The sequence below is a fragment of the Copadichromis virginalis genome, linkage group LG17, assembly GCF_057382275.1.
Source record: "Copadichromis virginalis isolate Kocher_CV1m ecotype Utaka linkage group LG17, C_Virginalis_male_GT1.1, whole genome shotgun sequence".
NCBI classification, from domain to species: Eukaryota; Metazoa; Chordata; class Actinopteri; order Cichliformes; family Cichlidae; genus Copadichromis; species Copadichromis virginalis.
The window spans coordinates 39469111-39486270 of NC_140634.1; the positions used below are offsets into that span (position 1 = coordinate 39469111).

The following is a 17160-nucleotide window of genomic DNA, read 5'->3' on the forward strand; positions in this document are numbered from 1 at the left end:
TAAAGGTGTCATTAAGAACGTGAGAACGTCACGAGAACGTGTTATGATGGGGCAATAATGCACATTTCCGGAACAACAACAAAACACTGCGATTGATCCACAGCTTTATCTACGCACATTACAAGGCTACTGCAGTGCAAAACAACAGAGACACGCCTCTGTTAAATCACGTATCAAATTAAACAACCCAGGATAATCTCCAGATTGAGCTGCTTTTACGTCAGAAAGAGCTGCTGTCAAATGTAGGCACGTATCGTGGCCCCGTCCCTCTCTCTTTTGAGCTGTAGTGACACAGACCCACCCCGTGCACCCCGTGAACTTGGAAGTGCGATCTTGTTTTCCCACTAAACCCTGCGACTACACCATGTGCTCCCGACTGGGGATCATCGGCCAACGCGTTACGTAATGTTTGCTACTATTGGGCTTGTGTTTTGGGGGTAGAAGGTGAAAGGAGGTAGAAGGAGAAGGAGAGACACAAAGCATCCAGTTACAAGGCAGCCGACTCCTGGAACAACCCTTACATGGTTTTAAGACACCCAGTACATGAATACTGAAGTGGAACTCCAAACCAGGGATTATATCCAGTAGGAAAAAGGAGCAGGGGAAAGGTTTGTTGGACCATGTGCTTATAGTGCAACAATACCTGAGCACTTCTAGCATAATACATAGCATCACTTAGTAAGCTGGTGTGCAGTTATTACATACTGTATTGTGAGAATACGTGGAAATAAGTTTCTCTCATTATGAGAAACCACTTGACTGAACCTGTCTAAATACCTGCCTCCATATAAGCATATCACATCTAAGGCAACACTGCTGTGGCATCTCACAATTAGCAGATGGGCAGAGAGATCACACATATTTTCTGCGTCATCAGGATCCTTAAATTTCTTTCATTATCACAAGCACGACACATTGTCCCCACCCCCGTCGAAACAGCTTCTACATCAGGCTGCAAAACGTGCATGTACTCTCACAAAAGGTCAAAGGTTCAGCTGGAAATGTTCGGTTTCTGGCATCATAGGATATGAAGAAATGTTGATGGCTTAGCTATTGTAAAAGCTACCAAATATCCCAAAAAGTAAAAACTATACGGTTTGGACTGATCCAAAAAATCTAATATTTGACATGATTTCTTGATGTATGCAGTTAAATAAAGTAACGTGTACTCAGGAATACTTCAGTACACTCCTCAACAGATATTTGTCTTTTAAAAACCATACATTGTTCTAGTTAAACCATAGTGCAGTTTAGCCAGCAACAACAACAACAAAAATAAGGCTGTCTGTATCCAGTGCGTAGTACAGCTCATAGTTAAGTACATTGTGGTGCCGTTCTGGTTGTATCGCGCAACATTGCATGAGACCATGCGCCACAGTGATATGCCGCAGAAGCTGAGGGCATGGCCCCGGCCCAGTCTCTGAGAGGGAGCTGGGTGCCGTGACTAAGACCTTGGTTTTCGATGAAAACCCTGCCCGTGGTCATTCATCCCTTGGTGTGAGAGTGAAGTCATTATAATTGTAGACTAGAGAGTTTTTGACGCAAACAAAGATGGGGCAGTGCTAGTAACTTGCACTGCTTATTTATGTATTCACAAAAAACACAAGGCTGGCTCTGTTTTTAAGTCGAGTTAATAATTAAAGTGTGCCTTTGACGTACAGCGACAGCAGCATAAACAGATGAGGTGATCGGGACGGTGTAAACTCGCAGATCTGGTTTGCTGCACTTTGCACTATCTCTCCCGGCCTCCATCGACATCCTCTTCCATCAAAACAGCGGTGGGACGTGCTGACTGTGACTACGTGCGTGTATTTTTTTTCGTTTTGTTCTTCGGTAAGTCCCGCCTCGGGGCCCTACCCCCTCCTAAACAAAACAGACCTGACTGGTTCAATACCAATTCGTGTACGGTGCTCTTTTTTCTTAAGTCTCTATCCTAAAATATGGTCTAGAGTTCAAACGAGAATATAATACATAATCTAAATGGCCGAGCTTATTAAGTTGTGCTTATTGTGTGTCATATTTAAATAACCTTTAGCGTTCTTTCCCTTAAGAAGTAGAAGAACGCTTCAACAAAACGAAATGGTACCCTGCCACAATAGCCTTTTCTCGAATATACGCGATCAGTGCGGGCTGCTGACGCATTCCTCGGGAGGGCGGAGTCACGGGAGGTTATAAAAACACCCACACTCGTTCTTCTCAACTACCTTCCACGCACAAACTATCAGTCGTATCCCCCCTTGACGTCCTCTGCGGCTTTCGAAGCTGTGGGTCAAGCAACGACGCTAACACTGGAGCTATAAAAATTAACAACGGGGTAAGTAAGGAGAAAAAGCAGGCTGCTGCGGCTTTGTTTTGCCATTTAAAAGCGAAATGGCTGTTTTTGGAACCGCTATGCAGTATTAACGCTCACTGGCTAATCTTTGTTGTCTGACGTTAAAGTTAATTCTGATGTAACTGTCAACTGGTTTGCACTTGTGGGTTACATTTTGACTGGAGATGTGTTTTTGTGTGTGTTGGTAGCCTTCCTGTAGCGGTTTCACCGTTTTAACCATGGCCTCTAGATATATTTACTCATTAGCCAAACTGCTATGATTTTAATGATCTGTCCTCGTGCTTAACTGTCTGTAACTAACCTAAGGGCGAGCTAAATGGGAGTGACGTTGAATGCTAGCTGTTGCGCTCTCGCGCTCTGTTTGTATGCGCACGCGACAGAGATGAGCCAGCCTGCTGTTTGCCTAAGCGTTTAGTTAATCGTCCACAATCTGGAAAACACGAAGAGTTTAGGTGTTGTGTGTGTGTGTTTTTTGTTTTTTGTTTTTTTTAACACTGGATTGTAACGCTGGGGTCTCAAATTGTGTCGTCAACAGGGCTCCCGTTTAAAGCGCCGCACCAAGCTGACCAGCTAGCGCAGTGTGATCACTTGCGTCTCTCTCTGAAACGATTTTGTTTGTTTCGGAGAAGTGCAAATTGATTCAAAAACCACTGCCGCCGCATATCCTGATCGGAACCCCCCCACACACCAAATCGAAGCAAAATGGTGCAAAATAAGATCGCCGAAGTCACTGGATTCCACCGCTCCTTCAAGGTGAGCTGGAACTCTATCCAGGGATAGCTCGAGCTCCTGTCACTCCTTTTGGGAAGATTGTAATCAGAGCACGTTTGGCAACATATATGAGAAGGGACTTCACCTAGCTATAGATAAACGCATCTTCTGGCTGACAAACATGGTATACTTCCTGCTGGGCACATGCAGCTGATGAATGTATGGCTCGAGTATGCCACAGCTAATAGTTGAAAGATGACCAAGAAAGATCCTTATGGCCTTGGGACGTTCTTGTGTTGGTGTAACAGATATGAGCGATTATTCAAAATGTGTCAGCCTCTCAGTCTAGTTTGGCTTTATAGTCACAGTAGGTGTTATGACTGACAATAGATGCTCTCATCTTGACTGGTTCACTGAGATTGCACATCATAACAAACATGTTATTACTCCATAGGGGCAAAATCCCTTTGAATCAGAGGACTTCACTAAAAATGGATCCCATCTTATCGATTCATCATTTAATTTTGACTCCTCCCCCAGACATGGTGAGTTTTATGACTAGTTCAGTATAATTCACATAAGTAAAACTTCCCCCTAGTTTCTCTTTCAGTATTTGGGATTTGTTTGCATTCCTCTATCAATAGCTGATGGTAATGTAGGCACTCCTGTTTTGACAGACATGCCTTCCAGTCAGCCTATTGACATCCCCGATGCCAAGAAGAGAAACAAGAAGAAAAAGCGTTGCCGGGCAACTGACAGTTTCTCTGGAAGATTCGAGGGTAAAAGCTTTCATTCCTAGTTGTTATAAAAACAGCTGTATAAGCTGCTCTCCTTCATGTAATTGTGTTTTGCTAACTTGCTGTTTTTGCCACAGATGTCTACAGACTGCAGGAAGAGGTCTTGGGAGAGGGTGCTTATGCCAGAGTGCAAACATGCATCAACCTCATCACCAATAAAGAGTATGCTGTAAAGGTAAGACACTGCCACGCATTCAGTGGATACAGTGTGCTTTAATGTATTGTTGTCAATGAAACCTTCCTATAGGAGATGCTAGAGTTCTAGGACTCTGTTTGGCTGCTTTACAGTTAGAGGGTTGGATTACGTAATGAAATTCCTTTGTGTGAAGAGGCTCTGAGCCATGAGAGGAATTTAATATAAGTAAACTGGGCTATTGCATCAGTGTTTCTATTGTGCTTCCTTTTCACGTCTTTTTCTTGAGAAATTTTGAGGAAAGTTTTGGTCTGGGACAGGATGCCTCTTTATCTTTTCTCTCAGTTCAGCTCTCTGTAGTGGTTTTCTGCAAACTTTCCTCTGTTGTGCCTAGTGATGCACTTTTTGTGTAAAAGACTAGCTGCTGCTAGTAGACACGCCCCCCCTCTCTTTTTCTAGCTCGTCAGCCAATCAGAGAGCTGGAAATGATATACCCTCCCCCTTTCTTTACAGCTTGCACAGAGAACATTGTGTGCTGCTAGCTGTGCCAAAACAAAACCCACAGAAAGGAAGGAGGGGTGATGGGTGAGGGTTGTGACCCGGTGTGTTTACACTGCTTTGTTCTCACTCTGTACAGTTACTTTTTCGATTTCCTTTTTGAATGGCGTGAGGACTTGTATGCACATGTTCAACTCTCGGGGACTTCCTTTTTTATTACAAAGTCATTTCCTTGTTTTAGGAGCAAAACATTGTGAAATTTTTATGTATTTATTTATTTTTTTTCTGAAGTGTGCAAAAATTTAAATAATCCACTTTTTTTTCTTTTGAAATCCCATTTGCTCATTGGACATAAACATTAATTAGTTATTCCCCAGATTTTGTTCATGTATGGATCAAGTCTGAGTTAAAGGCTGCTTCTTTAGTGCAAGTGTCCATATCTTATTTTTTTTTCCTAATTAATATTTCAGAGGTGCTGTACACAGATCCTCATGTGACTGATCAGTTAGTTTGTCCCAGAGTGATTTGTTATGGATCCCTTGGGACTATGCAGTCCTGGGGGAGGAGGTAGGACGGTCTGCTGGGAGTCGAGGGGGACTCAGACTACTCCTGCCAGATGTCCCGTCTCTCCCCTCCCCCTCTCTAGACACAGGGGGAGTAGGGGGGTGAACTGCATGTGCGGGCTCTGTTGCAAACGCAACAAAAGCTTCAGGCATCCATAGACGCACAGAGGGCCGAGCAGCGTGTGTCTGAAGGCTCCCAAACAAGTCCTGTTTAAAGCTATTATTTCACAAGCCTGGGTTGATGTTAGAACCTGCAGTGAGGTCTCGCTTTTCAGCAGGCTGATGTTTCACGAGCTGCAATTTGGATAAGCGACCTTAAATCTACCACTTTAAAAATAGTGTCCTCCCATTTGGGATTGCAATGCATTCTTCAACCTTATAGTTTCTGTATGGAAACATCTACCAGGGTGGGAGTTCTGCTGTGGCAGGAGAGGGTGAGCTGATTGTTGTCCTGCTGACTCAGACTGGAACAGTACACAGGCTTTGGACTGCTCACAGGCCTCTTGTCCGTGTATTAATCCTAGACACATACTGCAGCTCTGGCCCCAGTGGGCTTCAATAGCAGCTGTAATCCAGCTACCAGGAAGAGAAGCATGCACAGCCTCCCAAGCACACAATAACAGACCAGAGCTGGAAAATTCAGGCTTTTTGCTTTGGTGTCAGCAGTCTATCTTTCTGTCTCTCTTGGCACAGCATTATGCAGCTGGTGGCCCTCACTGCTGTAGTTCCCGGCAGCTCTGTTATTTTTAGAGCAGTTTTGATAATTGTAAACATTTTGGATTAGGTCATGGGATGTTTTGAAGGGAACACTTATGGCTCCTTAAGATTTACATATGGGTTGTGCATAAAGGTTAAACATAGAGACTGGGGGCTGTTATTTTCATTCAGCTCTGTCTCTGGTATGCTGGGCAGTGCTGAAAGTAGGTTAAACTATCTCTGCAAGTGTGTCACCGGGTAGGATAAAGGTTGGCAAGCAGGAAAACGTTGGGAAGGAAGCTCATTATAGGGGACTGCATATGGACTGTATAGTGAGCTCTATACCGTCTGCTTTCTGTTAAACACAGCCACAAGTGGGGTTTGTGGTGCAGTGAGAGAGTGGCTGCCATGCCCACAAATATGTATACTAAGCACTTTAAGAATTGTCCTCCATCCTGTTCTGTATAAAAACACAAAGTTCTGCTGAAAATGGGCTATTTCTGGACAAAGTGGGCTCAGCTTTGGTGCTTTTCTGTTGCAGATAATCGAGAAAAGGCCGGGTCACAGCCGCAGTCGTGTCTTCCGTGAGGTTGAGATGCTCTACCAGTGCCAGGGCCATAGGTAACTTTCTGCTGTTCTGACAAAACTAAAGCCACTTGACAGTCGTATGGAGGCAGTCACAAAGCCCTTTATTCATCATCACACTGCAGACCTCAAATGACTCGGTGCCTTTTTGTTTTCTGCAGAAACATCCTGGAGCTGGTGGAGTTTTTTGAAGAGGAAGACAAATTCTACCTGGTGTTTGAGAAGCTCCGAGGAGGTTAGTAAATTACAGCTGCTAGTTTACAAAGAAATTCTGCTGCTTTGGTGAGTGTGTTTGAAAGCATTTAGCTTTTAAATGGAGCTAATGGACTCTCATTTCCCTCCTAGGGTCAATCTTGGAACACATTCACAAGAGACAGCACTTCAGTGAGCAGGAGGCCGGTCTCGTGGTGCAGGACATTGCCAGTGCTCTAGATTTCCTTCATAACAAGGGTAAGATCATTTGAACAAAATGGCAAGCAGTATTACTGCTCACAGTTTCAAATTAAATATGGATATAACAGGCATCTATTTGTTTTTAGGAATGGCACATAGAGACCTGAAACCTGAAAACATTCTCTGTGAGAGTGCACACAAGGTGAGTTTACTGCAGAGATATTTATGCCTAAACGTGTTTCAGAGGTCAGCTGATTTGTTGATAAAGCTGCTGCTGGCCTTTTGTTAAAATCTGCTCTTTTTCTCAGATATGCCCGGTCAAGATCTGTGACTTTGACTTAGGCAGTGGGATCAAGCTGAACAGTGACAGCTCACCCATCTCCACCCCTGAGCTCCTCACTCCTGTAAGTTACTCATCCAAAAAATGTTTTTTAAATCGCTGATCCAGGAGCAGATTAATCAGTTACACCGTGACATAGTGATTTGTTTTCTTGCTGTGGATAAAAGCGGCTGTAAATGTGTTTATCAAGTCTCACCTGGCTGATCATTGGCCAGTCCTCAGTGGGGTTAACTGATGTTTACACTAGTTTACTGCTGGGCAGTTTCTCTGAAATGGCATGGATTGCTTCCTGGATGTGCCAAATTTTATGTTCCTCTTATCGTGCTGGATACTTCAGTGTGTTAACATTTGGAAGCATATCTGTCTATTTAATGTTGATGTCCGTTGATGTCTAATCAATAGCAAACACTGAGGGGTCATGAGCTTGAGTCTGGGGGTTATGATTGTTTAGCTTTGTGGCTGTCGTCACAACACAAAGCGTTACCACTGAACAGTGTCCAGAACAGCAGGAAACCCTCAACCTCAGAGGAGTGGTAAAGTTGAACTGGCAAGCTTTCTACTTGTGTCAACACTTGCTCTGTCTGCTGCTTATCTAGTGTGCTGAATAGATGGACCAGAGCAGGTGAAGGATGGCAGCTCAGCCCTCAGGAATGTGGTTTGGTGGGTGGGGGCTTTCGGCATTGGTAACTTCATCTTCCTTGCACAGAAATAATGGATGGTGGGCCCATCCCCGGACTTGTTGAAGGGTATATGGTTTGGGGCCAAGAGGTGTCATGTGCTTTAGTCTTAAATCAGGATCTCCCTCGGGTTAAGTTGATCCAGTAATATATTAAAGTGTTCGTTCAATGGGAGAAAAGCCTCTGGAGTACAGAAGGTGGTGTGATAGCCCTGGGATGTAACACTGGAGGGTACATGATAACTTTTACAAGGCTGTGTCCTGTGATATGAAGGAGTCGCAGTGAAAAAAAAACCCACAAGCGTTTGCTTATTTCTCCTTTCTCTCTGTGTGGTGAGAGGAGGAAAAAAACCATACACCCTCTTCTTTCAGCTCAGTCTCCGCCCAGTGGCCCCAACCACTCTTGTGCTGGTCTGCGCTTTCTTTATGTACTTCATACAATAGCTGTGCATAAGGCTTGTTCTAGAAATTTTAGTCTCTCTCCCCCCACACATGGCAACTGAGATGTGATTGGATAGCCCGGTGGGAGGGGGAGGATAACTGGGAGGTGCAAACTCTGCCCGCTCATGCGCTCTGGCTTGTTTTCCTTGCTTGATCACAGGAACAATGTTATGATTTTCATCTCACGACTGGCACTCTCTCTGGGCCCCCTGTAACCACTTTACTGCTGTTGCACAATATGCACTTTTGCATTTGAAGCGCAGTTCTATGGTTCTCAAATACATTTTATGATTTACAGGTTTACTGTAAATGTAGTGGTGCTATACTGGGTGTAAACTGGGAAAATAGGGACTCGAATGAGCCGAGATAGACCCTTCTAGGAAAAAGACTAATTTTAGTTTACTAGGAATTCTGCGTGAGTGATTGCCCACCTATGTGCCCAGTGAGATGTAATTCTGGCTGTTCGAATGCCGAGGCTTAAATGTAGCAGCTGGAAACTGTAACACTGCACACAAGCAGTTTAGTCTGTTTAATTGAGGAAACTGCTTGTTTGTACCTGTCATAAAGGTAGGTGCAGTTTCTTGAGGACAGAACAAGTCTTCTTCCTGTAAGCCTCTCCTAGTAATCCTTTCATTTACAAACACCAGAGGTGTGTCATCGGTGCTGTGGGTATGGTGTGACTAGTCACATGGTTGTAGGAAAGCCCCAGGTTGCAATACCGACAAATCCTGTGGTAACAGCAGCTGATTAACAGCTCTCTGCAGCTTACTGGAAGGTTTGAAGAGGATGTGACTGCAAGTTCGCAAGGTGTGCAACAGCACAGGAAGAACAAATGCAAGTTTATATTTAAGTCTGTGCCAAAGAGCCACGATTACTGTTATTTGACTGCCCTCTTTTAGCCCTTATCAGCTGCAGGTAGTCATGGACTGGCTATCTATGTCCTGACTTGTTTGTGATTCAGGGGTGGTAAAGCAGCTTTTAAACACGATTAGCCTTGATAGCTGTTTATGATAACACAACTATTGCATTAGTCTTCAGTTTCAAAGTACCTTGGTTGGCAAAAAAGAGTGCGTGCGTGTGTGTGTGCGGCAGCTGCATTTGACTTGAATCCTGGAGGATTGTCTGTGTAAGCAGTTGCCCCAGACTCGATGATGGCGGAAACATGGGGGTTGGGATTTTCTTTGTCTGAAATGCGATTCCTGTGCAGCAAACTTCATTACATAAAACTGGAGGTGGAGTTAGCAGACAGCTGGTTTATGTTACTGGGACACAATGGAGGCCTGCTCAATGTAAACATGTGCCCCCACAGATGGAATGAAGGATATGTGGGGGACTTCATGACAAAAGGACTAAAGCGTCTCAGAAATGAACATGATCTTTGTCCTGCTGAACCAACGACCTGCTTTTTCCCCACCTAAAACTATTAAAACAGTACTTGCTGTTTGTGTTCTCAAGTTATGTAACTGACCAGGGCTCAGCCCAGTCTCTGGGTATGCAGGACAGCCAATCCTCTTTTCCATGCTCGGGGTTTGGCCTAATTTCTCTCCTAGCTACATAACAACATGCTGGTAGAGCTGAGTCTGTCCTTGCCCTCAACAAAGTCTGCCTGGGCTGTGTACAGCTGTGTGATCAAAGCACTGAGTCACCACTCGCTGTCTACCCACACAAACCTGCCTCATAGCACGTTCCAACTAAGAAATGTTCAACGGACTAAGACGAGCAGTTTTGTAGATTAAGTGAACCCATTACTGCAGATAATCATGCGACTGTCTCATAGACTGCCCCCACCCCACAAGCTAAGAGTGGGGCCTTAGCTTTCACACTCGGAGCCACGAGGTGTCAGCTGAGTGAAAGAATGTGGCAGCAGCCAAGCAAAGCGTCTCTTTTTTCCTCTGGTTTAACTCTTTCATGCTGCGCTTTGTGTTTTTCATCCCTTGGGGCTAACGCACTGGCTTTCTTGTTCTTCTTTTAGTGCGGCTCAGCAGAGTACATGGCACCTGAGGTAGTTGAGGCCTTCAGTGAAGAAGCTACAATTTACGACAAGCGCTGTGACCTGTGGAGTCTTGGAGTCATTCTGTACATCATGCTAAGTGGCTATCCTCCATTCGTAGGCCGCTGTGGTGGCGGCTGTGGCTGGGAATTAGGTGAACCCTGCCACACCTGCCAGGTAAGACTGATGAATTCATTCCCGTGAGTTTTGTTTGTCTTACGTTATCTTTGTGAGTTCAGAGCAAAGTAACATTTGCAAATGTTTCGCATCTGTTTACAGAACACTTTATTTGAGAGCATCCAGGAAGGAAAATATGAGTTTCCGGAAAAAGACTGGGCTCACATCTCCTCAAGTGCCAAAGACCTGATATCCAAACTTCTGGTCCGGGATGCCAAAAGTCGTCTGAGTGCCAGTCAGGTGCTGCAGCACCCCTGGGTGCTGGGGGTGAGTCTGAATCCACCACTATGCCACTTTTTTTGCATTTTAGGCAAATCACAGTAAAGTTGTTCAAACAAAAAACCAGTAACATGACTTTGATTTTTCAGGGTGCATCTGACACTTTGCCAACATCCATCTTACATCAGAGGTGAGAAATTAAGAGCGACAAGACACTCTGACAATAAACATTTCCAACTTTATACCTGCTTTGATCACAGTTTAATCTCTTTTCCCCTTTTCCTCATCAGGACCAGCAGTGCCAGGGATCTTACAGTTTTTGCAGATAAGGCCATGGCTGTGAACCGGCAGCTGGCTGAACAGGATGGCATGGAAGAGCAGCAGCAGCAGCAGGAAGTCCAATTTTTTGTTACCGCTTCTGGCTCGTCTATGCACCTCTCTCCTCCTTCCAACTCCAAGCTGGCCAAGCGCAGGCAGCGAAGCAGCCAGCCGAAAGGTGGGCCCGTCTCCGCCGCGGAGCTTCGTCAGCTCTTGGCCCCCCTCGTCATCGTGGGAGACTGTGCCTGAACTTTCCCGACCTTCCGTTATGATTCAAGTCCTGTTCCACGACTGCCCTGAGACTCTTCCTCCTCAGTTCTGGCCCCTCTCTGGCCTCGGTCCCTCTGCTATTCAGGTTCTCTTGCCAGCTGTAAAGGGAGATGCTGCCTGCAGCCCTTCCTCTAAATGCCTTCTGCCCTTCTCCAGCACTTCTGAAGCACATCAGCACAGGGCCTGCATATAGCAAACACAGCTATGTGCACTTCCAGGTTGGGGAGGAGGGCCAGTTAATGACTCGTTGGACAGCAAAGTATTTTCTAAGTTATGTTGGTTTTTTGTTTGTTTTTTTCCTCATGCAACTCAGTTCAGAAGAAATCCGAACATAGATCTTCGAAACTAAGCTCAGACACCAAAGGACAACCTGTTGTGCTGCTCCCACGTTACAACTGGATCCACTGTGAATTAAGTTATCTGGAATGTTTTTTGCCTGTATGTATATGCACGAATGGCCCATCTGCACATACGTACAAGCTTATGCAATATGCCGAGATGAAGGCTGTTCCTGTCTTGAAAGGATTCAGTGTAATAAGGGTTGGAAGGGCTGTAAGCCAGTGCTGTCTGTGCCTGAGGCGCGTTGGCTGGAGACTCTTCAAAGTCTTTTTTTGTTTTTTTTGTTCCCCTCCGTTTAAGATGAGCTCTTTACAGCCGACTCTTGTGTAAATGTCTGAGATGCGCACTTATCCAGCTCGGTCACCGTGCACTTAGTGCTCAAAGGGCAACGGCTGTTTGTACCTGACCAGCTACGACTTGCCGCTGCATCGGTTGATGCGGTTTTTCCTTTTCTTCTAAATTGAATCTAAAACTAGTGAATTGATTTGACTTGGTCATGCTTGATGGCTGCCGGGGAGGGGGGAGGGGCCAAAGCTCATAGCGTGTATATCTGGCTTATTAAGCTAATTATACAGTACTTAAAATGGCTACGCAAGTGAACTGGGTCAGTGTTACTTTCATTGTAAAGAATTTGACGTCCCCTTGCTACAACCAGAATTTGTTTTTGTTTTTTTTCTACAGATCAATTTATGGATTTAACTTTAAATATTTTGGCAGTAAAAGTTTAAACTCCTGTGAAGGGGTTGAAAAGCACATTTTGCCCAATGTGACCAGACTGTCATTTGTTGATCAGATTTATTTGGACCATCATCTTCGTCCTCCTCGTCCTTCAGGGTCTCAACGTTGTCTCTAACGACACGCCGCCCCTCCCAGAATGATGTCACAAATTTTCTTTCAATGTTAGAGGCAGACGGGAAAAATAAAATAAAATAAACACAAAAAGGAAAAACATTCCACAAAAAGACAAAAAAAACTTCAGACATTTAGCTGTATAAAGTTTACTTTTTTTTTCTTCCAAGTTTGAAAACTCCATGTCAATGTGCCACACTGATTTTTATTTTTATCCTTTTTTGTATGGCTGTTAATAAGCTTCTTTTTTTTTTTTTTTTTTCTCTTTTCTATGGAGATTTTTTTTTTTTCCATGCAGGTGCTGTTCAGTTCAGGTGAAACACCAGATGTTTTCCTTTGTTGTTTTTAATGTTTGTTTTGTTTTTGAGTTTTTAAAGTTGAGTATGTGGTGTATGAGGTAAAAATGGAGAAAGTTTAAGTTGAACTGGAGCGTTCGTGCCCAGTGAAGGCAAGTTTTTAAGTGTTATATATATATATTATTATTATTATTATTTTTTATATGTGAGCAGGGTGGGGAATTGGCACCAGCACCGATGTGGTAAAACATGAAAGTGGCTGGTACATTTCAGACACAGAAAACATTAGTATGAAGTTGCTGGTGAATTTGGAGCAGTTATCCATGAGTGGCTGGTACATGTTCATTTTTCCCTACTCTGCGTTGGCAATAATCTTTCTTTGTCGTTAATTAGATTAAGTTAAAGCTCATTCTGAAACTGACAGGTAATGGACTGGCGATGACGTCTCTCAGCACTGTAGCCATTTCACCAAAGAGGGTTCAAGTCATGACATTGAAACATATGATCCACGACCTAGCAGAGATAAGTGGGGAACTTCTGATCGTCTCCGTGTCCTGTCGGCAGCACTGCAGCGACGGTACTCTGGAAATGGTGTCAGATGACGCGTTATTCTGTTAATAGGACACTGTAATAGTTCTAAGAATACCTTTCTACAGATGCATAGTTATGAGGGTTTATGTCTTATAATAAGACTTACTTGAATATGTGTATGCAGCTGTTTCTTCATTTTGGAAACTACTTTGCTTATTGGTAATCTCAAAGCATTAAGCTAATGATCAAGGCAATCTTTGTGGGGGGAGGGGGGTGAAAATATACAGATCAGTATTCTGCCTTTTTCTGGGGGGGGGGGGGGTCTTCATACAACTGAGTTTGTCCCTGTCTTTGAATGGGGGTGGATACTCAAACGCACACTGTGGCCATACTCTGTAATATCCCGACCAGTACAGTAAGGGTTTTCTGGGTCATGACCATTTCTATTTCATGTCGAATGGCGGTAGCTTTTGTTTTCTTTCGACTGCCTTTTATTGGGAGAAAGGGGACAAAGTGATATCCTTCAGCCTCCATTTCTTTCTTTCTTTCTTTCTTTCTTTTTGTATATTGTCGCTGACGTCGTGTTAAAATTCAGTCATTCGAATGGATAGTACCAACAGTCTCCCCACAATCTGAATGTAGCCTGCAGGTGAAAGCATTTAAGGCAGATCAGACCATTTAAATGGTTCCTTCTCATGAGCACAGTGTGCCAGTCAGATACAGTCCAGGCTCTGGGTTGACACCTGATTTTTAACACTGTCTGAATCGCCCCTGAGACCATTGTGTTCATGGGAAGTGGCTTCAAACCAATACATCCTGTAGTACAAGGTATTTTGATTTAAAATAAGCACTTTACTGTACCATGTGAATGATTGCAGTTCACCCAAGGCAACGTTTATGACCGTTGCTTTGGAATTTTGTATTGTTTTTCTAAAAAAAAAAAAATGCAATAAAATGCTTTGAACAACATTCTCGTCTGGCCTGTCACTTTTTTCTTTTTTGTTTTTGCTTGAAACCAGGAAAGTGAAAGACCTGTACTTTCCCTGCACTCTCAGTAGTTTCACATTAACTAGAAGGCTTATCTTCGGGCCAAGGCTGAGGCCATTTCAGCTGAATCTGCTGTAAATCCCAGTATCAGTAACGCTCCCTGATAACGTGAGCCGTGTCACAGACGCCCTTGGCTGTTGGTAAATGTTTCTCACACATGGAAATATGACTGTGGTTTCATGACACATTAGTCACGCTTGCAGCAGTGGTGAGGGGAGGCGCTCTTCTCAGCCAGACGCAGACTGATGCAACCTGCTGCAAGAGCTGCAGCCTCTCTGCCACCTGATGATCCTCACAAAATCCCTTCTGCTGAATTAACGAAACATGTCAGTGTATGATTTCAGCAGGATCTGGCATCCCGTGATTAGTCAACTGTGCAGATGGAAATATCTCAAGAGATGTTATCAGCTGGGCTTGGTCAAATGTGCGTGGAGAGAGGACAAAAATGATGATACTGCACAAGAAATGTTCTGTGTGATGAAAGGGTCTCCAGAGTCTGTGTGTGGTTGGCAGTAACGAGGGTTACAGCAACTGGTTTAGAATGAACTGGCTAATGTGATTACTTGAACGATTATTTAGTCAAAACTGATCTTAAAAGGTGAAAAATGTCCTTCCTGATTCACAGTCGTGTCTTTAGATCTCTTGTTTATATCAGGCCAGTGAAACTAATGCTCAGTTATTTTTAATAAGATGATCACTACAATCTATTAGTGATATTTATGTCTGATTTCAACCAAACTTAAATGATCTGTGGGCCCCTGCTGACACTGTCGTCTCATTGGAGGGCCACAAAACAAACAAGAAAAAACCCACAAATATTTCCTGAAATGTAGTGTTTTGTTTTTCTCATACAATAATTTCAAATATTGTATGAGAAGACAAAACTGTAAACTAATTGAAGCCTTTCATTGAACTACCAAATAAACACACTGGTCCTCTCTTCCTGGCCACACATGTGGCATCACTTCTGCTTTAATTTTGTTCGTATTTAATAAAATACAAATGCAGACATAGGTGTACACATTAGTTTGTGGCTCTTTCACTGAGCTAACACAGCCGATCCCTCGGCATGTTTGTGCTCTCTGCTCATGTTGGCTTCATATTCAGTCATTTTTGGCGTTTTAAAGAACTTATTTTAACATCACACTCAACAACAGATAAATCCTCCCTAACAGTAAAAGTACTTTGTGCATTAGATTTCTTCACGTCAGTATAAGTGGCCCCGGGCCGCGAGTTTGAGGCCCCTTTTTTAATATATTAAAAATATATTATCAAAGGGTGGGGGTTTCAACTAGCACCCGTGCAGTCGTGGTGATGCTTTAACTCGTCCCCCTTACATGTGGACTGGCAGGACTTCACGCAGTCACTGCGTGGGTTTATCAGCGGAGGCCAAAACACACGCATTCTCACACTGTTGCATAACTTCTTGTTCGGCGCAGAAAAAGCGTCAGAGGTCTGGAGGAAACTGCATGATGCAACAGCAGTTTGTTTTCTGTGCGGTGTCCAGGAAACATGGCGTGATCCACGGGAACACCGCGCAGGTATTTGTCTCCCCCTGCTGTCCCGTTAAAACATTTCAACGGGACGTGCAGGCGGGGTTAATCAGCTGCAGATAACGGAATTTCACGTCCCAACATTTAAACGTTCAACAGCATCCAGTTGATGTTATTTGTGCACCGTGTGCGTGCGCAGAGTTGTTTAGAAGGAAGGATTTCTCTAACACGAATCATATGAGCATGTTTATTAATAAGCTACAGGGCCTGCTGAAGTCTGTTTGTGTATCTTTAGATATATTTGTGTCGTGGTTTCGGTCCATTTACTTTTGCTTTTGGTATGTTCCCTGTGAAAACAATCAGCTCTGTATTGACATCTGGTTTGCATTTTATAATAACAAATAATGGAGCCGAGTAGTTGCCTGTTTCACTTCATCTTTAACAGGATCATAGCTACAAAGATATCCGTGTGAAAAGCAACGCATATCAGTTCACTGAAGGGGGTTACAATAAATCCGGTGAAATAAAAGCGTCATCTTTGAAGCCCTTCATGACGCCCTGTTATTTTTCTCGCCGCCGACACATTCGTGGCATTTTACAGCAAAGTAACAAGTGTAAGCAATACTAGCCAAATTCAATAGAGTATTTCTAGATCTTATCATTTTCATCCATTTGATGAAATTTCTCTACAATTCTACAGCAGCTGCTACAAAATCCATTGTTGGACAGAAGCTCATTTTATTTCTCTAGTTTTGGCTCTGGACACCAGCACAGCGGACACTAAATCAAACAATCAAAATGTGACCGAAGTTTAACCCAAAGATTTTGCATTAACTACTGCAGAACAGACTAACAATCTTAAATGTACGGCTTATTTTTTAATACTTGAATGAAAATCTTTTGCTGTGAGTGACGGCCTGAACTCTAAATTGCCAAATGCCGTTTGCTCCCTCAGATGCTCTGCCAGACCTTGTTTATGAGACTCTCTGCCTTGAGTTTTGTATTTAATAACTGAAAAGCGGCTCTGTTGGATTGAAATCAGGTGACTCTCTTGTCCACTGAGTAATATCCCGTTTCTTGAGAAGCTCTTGGGCATTTCTACAGATTTTGGTGATTCTGAGCAGAACGCATCGCCCTGCGCACTTTATAATTCATCCTGTTACTTCTATCGGCAGCCGCATCATCAGCAAACATCAGTGACAAGGTAACACTGGCAGCCATACATGCCACACCATGTTTTAAAGATAAAATGGTATGTTTTAGATCACGAGCTGCTTCTCATCCCAGCTGTTTCAGATGTTTTCCTATAAAGTCTAATCCAGTCTTCCAGTTCTTGAGTGTAATCAGCACTCTAAACTTTGCAAGTCCTAAAAATATTTGTATTTTTTTTTTAAATAAAAGGCTTTAATTTTGAAAAATCTACATTATCAATGGGGCAAACATTTTAAAATAGTGAGCTTGTTGAA

General features: G+C 43.5%; 1 protein-coding gene across 1 annotated transcript; it reads left to right on the forward strand.

The window, feature by feature from the left end:
• Positions 1 to 2188: 2188 nt before the first annotated feature.
• mknk2b (MAPK interacting serine/threonine kinase 2b) lies at positions 2189 to 14123 on the forward strand. Its single transcript, XM_085436056.1, has 14 exons — positions 2189 to 2314; positions 2868 to 3085; positions 3498 to 3588; positions 3721 to 3822; positions 3918 to 4015; positions 6272 to 6351; positions 6477 to 6550; positions 6661 to 6765; positions 6855 to 6910; positions 7017 to 7112; positions 10138 to 10332; positions 10435 to 10599; positions 10701 to 10741; positions 10842 to 14123. Exons 2-14 carry the CDS (start codon positions 3035 to 3037, stop codon positions 11116 to 11118), a joined length of 1431 nt encoding a protein of 476 aa, XP_085292182.1. The 5' UTR covers positions 2189 to 2314; positions 2868 to 3034; the 3' UTR covers positions 11119 to 14123.
• The last annotated feature ends 3037 nt before the right edge of the window (positions 14124 to 17160 follow it).

Bases quoted from the DNA above. Each gene is read 5' to 3' on its own strand.
- mknk2b (XM_085436056.1), top strand. From the start codon at position 3,035: ATGGTGCAAAATAAGATCGCCGAAGTCACTGGATTCCACCGCTCCTTC. The intron at 6,911-7,016 runs GTGAGTTTACTG...TCTTTTTCTCAG, and splicing joins TCTGTGAGAGTGCACACAAG to ATATGCCCGGTCAAGATCTG. The intron at 10,600-10,700 runs GTGAGTCTGAAT...TTGATTTTTCAG, and splicing joins AGCACCCCTGGGTGCTGGGG to GGTGCATCTGACACTTTGCC.